The 14,592-nt window shown below is 42.5% G+C and overlaps 1 protein-coding gene across 1 annotated transcript in view; it reads right to left on the reverse strand.

Moving 5' to 3' along the window:
• Positions 1-7,089: 7,089 nt before the first annotated feature.
• Positions 7,090-14,592, reverse strand: part of LOC308138686 (1-phosphatidylinositol 4,5-bisphosphate phosphodiesterase beta-1-like) — a gene marked incomplete at both ends in the record, with an annotated part of 35,105 nt that continues 27,602 nt past the window's right edge. Inside the window, 9 exon segments of the mRNA XM_080507901.1 lie at positions 7,090-7,242; positions 9,368-9,454; positions 10,219-10,276; positions 10,377-10,466; positions 11,295-11,371; positions 12,141-12,266; positions 13,267-13,445; positions 14,036-14,089; positions 14,430-14,580. Coding sequence (XP_080364027.1) covers positions 7,090-7,242; positions 9,368-9,454; positions 10,219-10,276; positions 10,377-10,466; positions 11,295-11,371; positions 12,141-12,266; positions 13,267-13,445; positions 14,036-14,089; positions 14,430-14,580 — 975 coding nt within the window.

Consider the following 14,592-nt stretch of genomic DNA (forward strand, 5'->3'; position numbering starts at 1 on the left):
AGAACCGGACTCTGAGCAGCTCCTCTCTCATGACTCTGAAGTCCACCAGGTGACAAAACATCTGGACTCAGTGTCAATCAGAAATGTGGAACTGAAGGAATTCAGCATAGTTCTTGGTGCCCGTGTGGACGAGGTTCCTGAGTCGGAGAACCAGGCTGAAGGTGAAGAGCTTCTTGGTGAGGAAATATCTGGTGAAAATGTCCGTAAGAAACGTAAATTAGATCAAAACCGAGCGCCGGTTACTGAAAAGACGAAAACCTGTGAGACATGCGGGAAGAGTTTCAGTCAACGTGGTTCATTGCTGCGCCATATGAAAATTCACACAGGTGAGAAGCCGTATTCTTGTGAAACCTGTGGGAGATGTTTTAGTCAAAAGAATGAGTTGTTGGTCCACAAAAGAACTCACACAGGTGAGAAGCCGTATTCTTGTGAAACCTGTGGGAGACGTTTTAGTCAAAAGCGTCTTTTGTTGGTCCACAAAAGAATTCACACAGGTGAGAAGCCGTATTCTTGTGAAACATGCGGGAAAAGTTTTAGTCAAAAGAGGTATTTGTTGGTCCACAAAAGAATTCACACAGGTGAAAAGTCGTTTTCTTGTGAAACATGCGGGCAAAGTTTTAGTCGAAAGAGTGATTTGTTGACCCACAAAAGAATTCACACAGGTGAGAAGCCGCATTCTTGTGAAACTTGTGGGAGATGTTTCAGTGAAAAGCGTCGTTTGTTGGTCCACAAAAGAATTCACACAGGTGAGAAGCCGTATTCTTGTGAAACCTGTGGGAAAGGTTTTAGTGGAAGGAGTCCTTTGTTGGTCCACAAAAGAATTCACACAGGTGAGAAACCGCATTCTTGTGAAACATGCGGGAGACATTTTAGTGAAAAGAGTCAGTTGTTGGTCCACAAAAGAACTCACACAGGTGAGAAACCGTATTCTTGTGAAACATGTGGGAAAAGTTTTAGTCGAAAGACTTATTTATTGGTCCACAAAATAATTCACACAGGTGAGAAACCGCATTCTTGTGAAACGTGTGGGAGAGGTTTTAGTCAAAAGAGAACTTTGTTAGTCCACAAAAGAACTCACACAGGTGAGAAGCCATATTCTTGTGAAACATGCGGGAGAGGTTTCATTGTGAAGAGTACTTTGTTGGTCCACAAAAGAATTCACACAGGTGAGAAACCGTATTCTTGTGAAACATGCGGGACATGTTTTAGTCAAAAGAGTTTTTTGTTGGTCCATAAAAGAACTCACACAGGTGAGAAGCCGTTTTCTTGCGAAACATGCGGGAGAGGTTTTAGTCAAAAGAGACTTTTGTTGGTCCATAAAAGAATTCACACAGGTGAGAAGCCGTATTCTTGTGAAACATGCGGGAGCGGTTTTCGTCAAAAGAGTGATTTGTTGGTCCACAAAAGAACTCACACAGGTGAGAAGCCGTATTCTTGTGGAACATGCGGGAGAGGTTTTAGTGTAAAGAGTCATTTGTTGGTCCACAAAAGAATTCACACAGGTGAGAAGCCATATTCTTGCGAAACATGCGGGAGACGTTTCAGCGTACATGGTTCATTGCTGCGCCACGTGAAAATTCACACAGGTGAGAAACCATATTCTTGCGAAACATGCGGGAAAAGTTTCAGCGTACATGAATCATTGCTGCGCCACGTGAAAATTCACACGGGTGAGAAGCCGTATTCTTGTGAAACATGCGGGAGACGTTTTAGTGGACGTGTTTGTTTGCAGAACCACAAGAAAATTCACCGAGATGAAGTCCTGAAGGATTCTGGGAAATCTTTTTCAGGAAGTCCAGCTTGAGCCCAGAATCACCAGTGAGACGGTTCAAATAAATGAAATTAAATATTGATTTGAATCAACTGAGTTTTTTTTTTATTCTTTGTTTTTTTAATCAGTGTTTGTTTATTATTGACCATGAAGTCAGTTCAGTTCCTCTTTTTACGCCGTACGAAGAATTTCTCTTGGTCTAATGGTGCAAAACAATGAACTTTAGGTTTTTGTGTGATATGTGTGTAATAGTTGCATAATTGTTTTTCTTTATTTGTTAATGAACTTGTATGTTTTTGCTTTCTCTGGACTTGTGTCTGCAATAAAGATTTATTTTTAAATTCCATCATCAAATTCCAATCAGGATATTTATTGTTCTATGTTGCCAGATGTACGTTTTACATTTCTCCCAATTTAATTAATTAATTCAGTGATAAAAAAAGCTATAAAAGAAATAATGGATTAAAATGTACTGCAAAGGGGAGAAGAACAACGACAACTGGGTTAAAATGTTGAAGTAAAAAAAGAAGCCAACGCATGTTTATGAAGCGGAAATATAAAGAAATCACTTCAATCAGAATGTTTTGGTTTATTTTATAGTTTAATTGCTCTTTGCCTGCATTATTCCTCTGTGGCCACCAGGGGGCGGAAGACGCCTGCTCAAAACAAGAAGTGTGCCAGAATGTCACCTGAAGTTGTTTAATATGAGATGACGTCAGTAGATCTACTTGTTGTACCTGCAGCAGATAAACAATGAGTCACATTTCACTGGCTGGAAGCCACCGTGCACCTTTCAGAATAAAATACACTTTTCAACTTTCCAGAGAAGTTCGTTTCAGATTCACCATGAGAGTAGAAGCGCCTCAAGAAGTAATAAAATATCATTTTTTATCATGACAGGAATTAATGTTTCATCAGATTTGAACTAAACCGGAAGTAAAAAGTTAATTTCCAAAGCAAAAGGATGATAAAACAATGTTTATAGTCAATATTGAAAAAGTTTGACACAAAACCACTCAGGATGGGAATTCAAATTATTATTTTTATTTATTATTAATAACAATGAATAAACTTGTTAAGCCTCTGGCTCACTTGATACTCCATCTGTTTCAATGTGTCCTCCTCTTCCTCCTCTTCCTCCATCTACCACTCCTCCCTTTCTTCCTCCTCCATCTCCACCTCTTCCTCCTCCTCTTCTTCCACCCACTCTTCCCTCCCCCCTCCTCCTCCTCCACTTCCTCGTCCTCTCCTTCCCTCTCTTCCATCTCCTACTTGTCTTCATGTTCCTCCTCCCACCTCCTCCATCTCCACCTCCTCTTCTTCTTCTGGCCCCCCCTCCTCCTCCTCCTCCTCTTCTTCCACCCACTCTTCCCTCCCCCCTCCTCTTCTTCCTCCTTCCCCTTCTCCTCCTCCAGTTCCTCGTCCTCTCCTTCCCTCTCTTCCATCTCCTACTTGTCTTCATGTTCCTCCTCCCACCTCCTCCATCTCCACCTCCTCTTCTTCTTCTGGCCCCCCCTCCTCCTCCTCCTCCTCCTCTTCCTCCTCCGTCGTCTCACAACCAAAACGTCTCAGAACAAAACGGTTAGAATCTCGGAGGTTTTTCAGATCCAGTATTTTAATGGTTCTTTCAGTTGCTCTTAAAAGGACCAACAAGAGCAGGAAACACCTGGACTGTGGAGAAGAACCCTGGCTGAGGATCGCCACTGAAAGGGTCTGACGCCGGAGAACCTCGACCAGAGAACCTCGACCAGAGACCCCCAGCCGGAGAACCTCGACCAAGAGACCCTTGACCAGAGAACCTCGACCAGAGACCCCCGACCGGAGAACCTCGACCAGAGACCCCTGACCGGAGAACCTTGACCAGAGACCCACAGCCGGAGAACCTCGACCAGAGACCCCCGACCGGAGAACCTTGACCAGAGACCCACATCCAAGAGACCCTTGACCAGAGACCCTCGACCAGAGACCCCCAACTGGAGAACCTTGACCAGAGACCCACGGCCAAGAGACCCTTGACCAGAGAACCTCGACCAGAGACCCCCGACCGGAGAACCTCGACCAGAGACCCCTGACCGGAGAACCTTGACCAGAGACCCCTGACCGGAGAACCTTGACCAGAGACCCACGGCCAAGAGACCCTTGACCAGAGAACCTCGACCAGAGACCCCCGACCGGAGAACCTCGACCAGAGACCCCTGACCGGAGAACCTTGACCAGAGACCCACGGCCGGAGAACCTTGACCAGAGACCCACAGCCAAGAGACCCTTGACCAGAGACCCTCGACCAGAGACCCCCAACTGGAGAACCTTGACCAGAGACCCACGGCCAAGAGACCCTTGACCAGAGAACCTCGACCAGAGACCCCCGACCGGAGAACCTCGACCAGAGACCCCTGACCGGAGAACCTTGACCAGAGACCCACGGCCGGAGAACCTCGACCAGAGACCCCCGACCGGAGAACCTTGACCAGAGACCCACAGCCAAGAGACCCTTGACCAGAGACCCTCGACCAGAGACCCCCAACTGGAGAACCTTGACCAGAGACCCACGGCCAAGAGACCCTTGACCAGAGAACCTCGACCAGAGACCCCCGACCCGGAGAACCTTGACCAGAGAACCTGGACCAGAGAACCCCGGGCAGAGAACCTCGACCAGAGAACCTGGACCAGAGACCCCCGGCCAGAGAACCTGGACCAGAAAACCTGGACCAGAGATCCTTGACCGGAGAACCTGGATCAGAGAACCTGGACCAGAGACCCCCGGCCAGAGAACCTGGACCGGAGAACATTGACCGGAGAACCTGGATCAGAGAACCTGGACCAGAGACCCCCGGCCGCCTCGCACACATTTCCAGTGGAGTCCTTCGACGGCCTCGGTCACACTGCAGCTGCAGGAGGAACCAAATCTGACTTCTGTCCATCAACTCAACCAGCAGTGGCTTGAAAAACAACAACAAAAGAAAAAGAAAGAAAAAGAAAAAGGTTCTCCTGCAAACGAAGCTGCGGTCCAAAGTCCAACGTGTGTGAAGGAGTCCGGAGGAAAATGGAAAACAAAGAACTGAACAAAGAGTCACGAACTCCATTCAATTATTATTATTATTATTGTTTTTTTTTTTACAGGTGTACAACTAATAGAACTCATAAACAGTTTAAAAAAAATGTCTTTCTTAAATAGTGGGAATATAAGAAAGAGGAGAAAGCATGCAGAGGCAGCAGCCGAATTTGAGGCTTTTCAAAATAAGAGAACGTCGAGAGATCCGAGGACGATCCTGCTGCCGCAGGAAAAACTCTTGTCAGTGCAAATCCAGTTTTTAATTACCGCGGAAGTGAAAATCTAATAAATGACTCAAATAAATGGAGAAAAAAAACGTCTCCTAAAACAAACGGGAGATATAAATTCATTATTTTCAGGAATCACAACACATGCAGGTATTCGCTCTTAAGTCTTTAAGTCTCACTTAATATTTTAATATTTCATTATTAACAAGCTGCTGTCGGCGTCCAGAGGAAACAACTTCCTCTTCTCCGGCTCGTCTGATGGCCTGGGAGTCATAAATAAATAGATTATTTAATTAATTAAAAAATAAATACACAAATAAATAATAAGATAAATACATTTTAAAAATAGAGAAATAAAGAAATTTAAAAAACAAATGCATAAGTAAACAAAGAATAACAAAAAATAAATTAAAAAAGACATACATTTTTTTTTTAAGTAAATGCTAAATAAATAAAAACAAATACATAGATTAACACATTAATTAAATAGATAAAGAAATATTGAAGAAAATAAAGAAATTTCAAAAATCCTCAATGTCAATGGGGAAATGATTTGAACCCGGTCGTTCAACACGCCAACGATCGAAAGTGAAAACATAAAAACTTTGGTTGTACTTTTGTTTTTCACGACAGCGAAACGTAAAAAACAAAAAAAAAAAATGCATTTTCAGTTAAAACAGAGTCCGGCGTTCATTTCTTAGAGATTTTAAAGCACAGCGACGTTTTCTCATACTTAAATGTTCATATATTCATATTTTCTCATATTTAAAAGTATCTGGACCTTCTGTTCTAACTCAGACAAGGAGCAAGAAAATATACATTTTCATATATTGTGACAAGATCCGGGAAAATGAAGGAGACAGGAAGTTATTAGTAAGCAGTGTTTGGAACAAGATGAGAAAATAAAAACCCTCCAAGCACTTCATCATGAAAAGTACAAGCATTACAGGTACATCTTGAAAAATTATAATATCATGAAGAAGTTCACCATGTTTTCATTTCATATAGTGAAACTTTTATATTATATAGAATCATTACATATAGATTGAAACATTTCAAGCTTTTATTTCTTGTAATTTTCATGATTCTGGTTTACAGACAATGGAAAAAAAACAAAAAAATTTTAAGCATAAAAATCGTGATTCTGAATCAAAAATGTTAATTTCCATGAGGTCAATACTTTGCTGGGTCTCCTTTAGCAGGAATTACTGCAGTTTTCATGACCCGGGCGCCACAATCATCCAGATTACTGGAAATAAAAGCATGAAATATTTTAAATAACAGTTTCACTTTATGAAATGACTGACAAAGAAAAAAAAAAAGATAGAATTTTTCAAGATATTACAACTTTTTGGAGATTTAAACTGTGTTTCATGTTGTTGACTGGAGCTGCAGTCGTACCCCCAATGAAGTTTGTTTTTTTGGTTTGTTTGTTTGTTGTCGTTTGTTATTTGGAGCCAAATATGCAAAAATAATACGCTTGATTTAAAAAAAAAAAAAATTTGGGGGTCAGTTTCACAACTTTCCATCTCTTTTTATTCCATTTCAGCGACGCAAAACCAATAGATGTGAAAAATACCCGACACTTATTTTGGCACTCTGCGATCGTTCGTAAAGGGTTTTGACGCCTCCGGAGGGAAAGTGGCGCGTCGCCGTGACGACGGAGGAAGAAGGAACGAGGATCAATATCAGGAAATACAGGAGTGGTACTCGGATACTGTACTTGTAATGCAGATAGATAGATAGATAGATAGATAGATAGATAGATAGATAGATAGATAGATAGATAGATAGATAGATAGATAGATAGATAGAGTTGTCATGCAGTAGAACGTGTTGAGTTTCAGCCGACAGAAAACAAGATTATGTGATAAAAGCTGAAGAACCACAGGTCGCATGCTGAAGATGAGCCGTCGAGGCGTCGCTCCGCTAAACGAGTAGATGAACAGATTAACAGTCTTCCCGTCCTCCGTTACCCAGTGACACTTCTTACTTCTCGCCATCTTCTTCGCTCCTCCTCCTCCTCCTCCTCCTCCTCCTCAGTCCTCCTCCGACAGCGCCTCGTGCGGCGTCGACGACCGGGACTTGCTGTGACCCCTGACCTCCGTCCTCCTGTCCTGCAGGAAGTCTTCGATCTCGCCGGGCAAACACTGGAACTTCTCCTGGAACTCCGCCTCCACAGCCGCCTGCAGCTGGAAGGACGGCGGGGGGGGGGGGGGACCATTATTTTAGCAACTTTTCACGAAAACAAAACAAAAAAACTGTTCACCCGAATGATTTGTCCTGATCCGAGGACTTGTTTGAGAGCGATCGAGTCAAAGGTCGAGAAAAGGTTAAAATAAAAAATAAAAAAAAGAAGGTATCTTTGCCATAACACGGTCAGTTTTAATCCACTTGATGTCAAACCAACGGTGACATGTTCAGCTTTAAATTCCCTATCCTCTGATATGTCACATGATGCAGTGATGTCATCACCCTGGTTAGCGGCCGGGGGGGGGTCAAAGGTCAATTTCCATGTGACCCCACATGGAGATTGTAAAATGTGCGTACCCCCACTGTCAAATTCAAACGACCACAATGATGGTCGGAGGATCAAATAATCTTGTAAACCCGTTGGTTTCCACGGTGACAAATGCGGAGTTAACCGAAGCTAATGCGCTCTAGCTAGCGTAGCTCTAGCTTCGTGCTGTAAATTCTGTCATCTCTCCATCTGTCTGAGCCTGTTTGTCTTCTGTCGTCTTCTCTGTCATCGCGCTTCATCGACTTCTAATCATTTCCTTTCAGCGTTCGCTCATATTTTTCCCGTCTCATTGTCGCCGCGTCAATCATCCGCCGAGCGCCGCGTCGTGTGCCGTACGGCGAAAGTTTGATTGACTGACGCCTCCTCAGAGTGACAGGCGGCGGCGGCGGCGGCGCGATCGGAGAAAACAAAACCGAGAGAAGCTTCAGTTCCAGGTCAGGAAGGAGAGAAAAAAAAAAAAAAAAAAACACTGATGAGGAGAGAATTCAGTCAAGCGGCCAGCTGTTGTCGAGCCGCGGCTGCCAGCAGTCGGAGATTTTCCAACATGGCGGCCAGAGGCCGCGTGGGCGAGCAGCAGCGAGAAACATCCCGCAGCTTTTACATCCCAGCGTGAAGGAAGGAGGCGGAGTTTCACTCAAGGAAAGAAATCATGTAAACGAGGGATTCCAGGCGACTCGGGATCAGAAATGGCCTTTAGGTTTTCATTTTCAGTGAGGAGTTTGCTTTTTCTACCGCCATATGCACACGGGAGAGTGATCAATAAATGTGGGACAGTTTTAAATGTACTTAAGTTAAAAGAGGGTTTCATTTCTACCTTTTCACTTTTCTTTAAACCGAACGAAATTCATTCATTCTGCACGTTTTTATATTCATTTAGTTCATTTTTAGCTCGAAAAAGCTTCCAGATTCGACACATTTCTCGCAATATCCATTAAAGTTCGGCCTTTTTTAAGAGTTAACGCAAAACTCTAGTCACATGTTTAAAAACTCAAGTGGAATTCATCAATCAGGTGAAATGACTGGAAGGTTGAGACGCTTTTGTCCTGAAGAGACATAAAATACCACGTTTGGCTTTTTTCAACATAAACAGATTCAGTGTTTATATAAACTCCACAGTGGGGTGAAACTCTAATTGAGTGAAAACGCATCGGTTTGGTGGTTTCGTTTACAAAAACCTTCAAGTTTACACGGGAACATTTTGGAAGGCAACAGCAGAAACGCTAAAAAATGATGTAGTTAGTACTCCGGGCCACTAGGTGGAGCTGTTGGTCGGAAAGTTATGTGTATTTATTCATTGGTTTGTATGAAAGCATTTTACCAACTTAAAAAAAAAAAAAAAAAAAAACTTCTCATCCGATAGAGGCGCCTCATGGGGGGAGATCAAAGGAGATCAGCGTCTGTTGCCATGGAGACGCTTCCTGCTCAGTTTTTTTTTGCAGCTTCTCGAGCAAAATCAAAGCTTTTTGTACGTTTTTCCATTCCAAACATCATCGCGGACTGATGAGGCGGCAGAAATATACAGTCCGCCGTCGCAAGTTGACGGAAGACGGTCGAGACGGACGCAGCCTTGGAAGACGAAACAGTTTGGACCGTTCTTTGAATGCCGTTTGGACAAGAGACAGACGGGTGGGTGATTTTACCGTCGTCTGACTTTAGAGCCTCCGGAGGCGGGAACCGGCCGGAGGTAATTATGAGGACGCTGGTCCACCCCGGAGACGTCGCCTGTCCATCGCAGCGCAAGACGCAGAGACGCCGAGCAAACTTCACACAGAAACACAAACTTCTCCTTCATCTACCTTTGGTTTCAGGTCTTGGATCTCCTGCAGGAGCTCGTTGTGCTGCTCCCCGAGCTGCTCGTGACGCTTCGTCTGAGTCTCCTCGAGCTGCACACCCACCGGGAGACAGGGAGACAGACAGATAGATAGAGAGACATGGAGACAGATAGATAGACAGGGAGACAGACAGATGGATAGAGAGATATGGAGACAGATAGATAGACAGGGAGACAGACAGACAGATAGATAGATACAAGGAGACAGACAGATGGATAAATAGACAGGCAGACCGACAGATAGACAGGGAAAAACACAGATAGATAGAGAGACAGGAAGACAGACAGAGAGATAGAGAGACAGGGAGACCGACAGATAGACAGGGAGAAACACAGATAGATAAAGAGACAGGGAGACAGATAGATAGATAGAGAGCGAGGGAGACAGACAGATGGATAGAGAGACAGGGAGAAACACAGATAGATAGAGAGACAGGGAGACAGACAGATGGATAGAGAGAGAGGGAGACAGACAGACAGATAGAGACAGGGAGACAGACAGGAAGACAACCAGACAGATAGGGAGACAAGATAGATAAAGAGACAGAGAGACAGACAGATGGATAGAGAGACAGGGAGAAACAGAGATGGATAGAGAGACAGGGAGACAGACAGGAAGACACACAGACAGATAGGGAGACAAGATAGATAAAGAGACAGAGAGACAGACAGATGGATAGAGAGACAGGGAGAAACAGAGATGGATAGAGAGACAGGGAGACAGACAGTTAAAACGTTTTCATGAAGGAGCCACAGCCATTAAATTTTCATCGGCGTCTCTTCAGAATTCAGTTTATGTGAAGAATTCCTTCAGACCCGCTTTATGTTCTGGACGACTTCATTGACGTACGACTTATTGATCTCAATCTTCTCCCTGGGGACAGACAGACGGACCGAGCCTGATTAGGTTTATCCAGTGTGTGTGTGTGTATGTGTGTGTGTGTGTGTGTGTGTGTGTGTGTTACAGAGCGTACTCTTCAGCCAGATGTTTTTCTTTGGTCTTTGCTTGGTTGATCTTCTCTGTTCTCCGTCGATCCATCTGCCTCTTCAGCTCCTTCTTCTCTCTGAATCAGCAGGGGAACGGATTAAAGAGACGGGAACTTTTAAAAAACAAACTCGAGTTCAAGATCAAAGATCAAGATCGAGATCAAAGTGGAAGTTTGAAGCTCACGACGAAAACCCGAATGTCCAGGGAGAGAAACTCCCAACATGACATGATGCACGTGTCCATTTTTACATTTCAGTACAAGTGAACACAATCGGCAGCAAAATTCAGATCTCTTATTTATTTATTCTTATTTTTTTATTTCTATGCATTTATTTTGAACGAAGGAACGATTAAAATGAGATGAAACAAAGGGGAAAATAAAAAAGCAGATTTCAATATAATACACATTCGACTCGTTCAAAAAGAGCGAGAAAGAAGCCTCTTCACCACGGACAAACGCAAAATCCAATAAAAAATAACTCATCAGGCAATACAAAGAAAAGAAAAAAAACGACTCCAAACGAGCTAATTGAGGAAAACAGAATAAAACAAAAACACAGAAGAGTGAACAAAATGAACCGGCGCCACGAACATCTCATTTCTGTACTTTTCAAAAAATATATCTTTTCTACATTTAAAAAAAAAAAAAAAAAGCATTTATATTCATACTTTATTTAATTGTACTTTAAATTGAAAACGTCTGACATATTGTGGAACTGCAATACATTTTCGGACGCGGACACGTTTTCAAAAACCTCCGATTGTAGAGCCGAAACAGTAGAAATCCCACAAACATCAGAATTCCAGACGAATACGAAAGTTACTAGATGTCGTCAGTCGCCCCCGATAAAGAATTCATTTTACATCAATGTATTTTTGTCCAAAAAAAAAAAAAAGGTCTTACTTGTCACACACGTCTTTGAGCTTCTTCATCTGGGAGGTGTGGATTTCTTCCGCCATGCTGGTCAGTCGCTCCGTCAGCTGGAACAAACGCAACGTTTTAGCTTTGAGACCTTCCGGAGCAACTATTGAAAATATAAGCCGAATAAATTACGTGTCTCATTAAAAAAACCCAACAACAATAGAGATTTAATATATGCTAGCAATGCTAGCAATCATGGACAATCCCCCCCATATTGCATGTACATATACATATATTCATACATGTGCAAGTACACTATTACCATTAGTATTATTATTATTATAAGCATACTATTACTATTGGTATTATTATTATTATTACTGATATTGTTATTGTTATTTTATTGCTACCATATTGTTATTGTTATATTATTGCTACCATTAGTAGTAGTACTAGTACACGAGTATTATACACTATTACACATTGTTATTATCTGTATTATTATTATTATTATAATATAATGCCTACTTCTAATGGCTCTGCCACTATTTTATCGCCTGCTTATTTCTAAGTGCCCATGTTCCGTTCTGTGTTTTACTTTATGTCTTATACCCAGATATTTTTATATTTCTATTTTTTACTTTTATTTCTACTCTATTGTGTTTTATAATATTCGTATGTACCAGATTGCTGCAACAAAACAATTTCCATTCGGGGATGAATAAAGGAAGTATCTATCTATCTATCTATCTTAATGTGGAAAATTTAAAATAAAAAAGTGATCTCCACTTAATAGAATTTCTGTTTCTCCGTTATTAAACAAGCTTTAGTTTTCCACCTTCTTGCTGAAACGAGCCGGGTGGAAAGCGATTGACCAGCCTGCGTTACCGTCTTGATGTGTTCCCTCTGGAGGTACTTCTGGCTGTAGTACTGCTCCTGCCTCAGAGCCAGAAGCTGCTGGTGCTGCTCGTCTCTCAGCTGCTGGAGACGCTCGTCCGTCTCGCTCTCCGTCCCCCTGAAACAACAATCACACCCTAAAGATGTAGGACGTACGCTGACGATAACGTCTTTTTCCTCACTCGTTAAACTTCGTGTGTGTGTGTGTTTGGCCTCATTCTTCTATACTTCGGAGGGTCTAAACTTGATTTCACACTCCCCATGAGGACTCGTGTAACCGAGGGGACAGAAATCACTTCTTTTCTTTAGGACATATTTTATATTTGATGTTTTAAGGTCAGGTTGTGATGACGCTTCAGCTTCGATCAGCTTTAGCCCCGCTGTAATGGCTCCCTGAAGCTGTTGGAAAATATAAAGGTTGAAAAACTTTATTATCTTCATTTTATTTGCCCACTGAACTACTTTTTTTTTTTTTTTAAGAACTCTTATCATCAGCTGAATGGACTAATATTAGATTAACAGCAACAAAAGTAAGGTAAGAAAAAAAAAAGCTAAAATGGCTAAAATGGGAAAAATAAATAAAAATTTTTTTTAAAATGCCTCAATTCAGTACAAAAAAGGAAAAGGCCATTTCTAAATGACTAATTTCCAAGAGTCTCAATAGCTAAAAAATAAGAAAATCAGACTAATATAAAAAAGTTAAGCATTTAAAATCGTGAAAATAGATTAAATAAAATTAAAAACCATAGCATCAAATACAAGTAAAAAAAAACAAAATGGCAAAGAGTCCATATTTAATTTATTCAATTTAAAACTGATTAAAAAAAAACCCATTAAAATAATAATAAATCATGTCGGATGTTCTAAACAGAAGCTACAGATTGTGGATCCAGACAAAATATATTTGTTGGAAAGTTGCAAAAGTTTTGGACTCGAGGACGAAATGAATGTACGTCAATGTAATGTCCTCATAAGTCACAGAAACCTGTGTGTGTGTGTGTGTGTGTGTGTGTGTGTGTGTGTGTGTGTGTGTGTGTGTGTGTGTGTGTGTGTGTGTGTGTGTGTGTGTGTGTGTGTGTGTGTGTGTGTGTGTGTGTGTGTGTGTGTGTGTGCACTACCTGCCCTTGCTGCACTGCCGGGCCGTCTTCTTGTACTTGTTGTTGAAGTCTCGGAGGAGCTCGGAGGTCTTCTTCTGGTGTCTCCTCACCAGCTCCTTCACCTCCTTGAACTGCCGCCTCTGCTCCTTCTGGTAAACCTTGGACTGCTGCAGGTTCTCCAGGCTGCACAGCGCCACCTCTGTCAGCACACGGCAAACACTTTGAAAATAAGTGTCTAGAGCGCCGGCGTGTGGAAACACATTTTAGTTCAGGTTCGGCAAACTGGTAGAGTCATAATAACCTTTAGATTTAAACGTTTTCTTTGTCATGGTGCAGCGTTTATGTGACGATATTGTTGATTTTTTCACCAAAAAAAAAAAAAAAAGAATTATAACAGAAAATGACTCAGATGTCAAACTAGAACCAATTTTAATGAAACTTTCTGGTGTAAAATACAGTGAAATCTTAACCGCATGAGGCGAGTTTGAGGCCGACATTAGAGGGCCAGTTTTGGGCCACGGGCCTCATGTTTGACACCCCTGCTCTATATATTTTAGATCTATTAGACACAAACTGAACTGTTTCAAGAATTTCTTTGAGAAAATTTGAAGGATTCAAATCTTTCATGATCTTTTCTCTGTTTATTTGCCCGCAAGCCATAATTATCATATATATATATAAAAAAATGTTTAAATGGCCGTGAGTGTAAAAAATAACCAACAGAAAAGTTTCAGTGATGTTGGGACATGCACTTGTAGTTACAGCTGAGCATTAAAAGCGAATGCCGACCTATCAAAACACTTAAAACCAGGTCTTCCGTCTTGGCCGCCGGTTTGGGAGCATCTGAAGTGGAGAGAAGACAATAGTATCGTTATTAAACTATACAGTTTCAGGGGCGCTGCGTTAGGTTTGCACGGCGACGGTTTCAAGTGAAAACACAAAAACGTTGTTAATGTTTACAGCGTGCCGCTGCGCGTGTGCGCGTGGTTGATCAAACAGCGACAACGCGTTACCTAACGTGAACACAGATTTCTGCCGTTACCGTGGAAACGGAGGTCCGTTTTCAAAACGTTGCAGTGTAAATGTGAAACCCCTCCCCAAAATGAAAAAAATAGTAACGTGTTTTTTTTCGCTTGAAGCGTTGTGGTGTGAACCGGGGACTCCGTCGTGAGCGGAACGCTACCCGTGCTCGCCGCTTGCTGACTGGCCGCCGAGGATTTGGGCGTCGTGGCGACGGGCGTGTGGCCGGCCGGTCCGGACGCGGGGCTCAGCCCGTTTTCCAGCGGAGCCGCTTTCAGGTCGTTCTTTCGCTCCGCGCAGCTTTCCACTTCATCCTGAACACCAAC

The sequence above is a fragment of the Blennius ocellaris genome (genome assembly GCF_963422515.1).
Source record: "Blennius ocellaris genome assembly, chromosome: 13".
In the NCBI taxonomy this organism is placed as follows: domain Eukaryota; kingdom Metazoa; phylum Chordata; class Actinopteri; order Blenniiformes; family Blenniidae; genus Blennius; species Blennius ocellaris.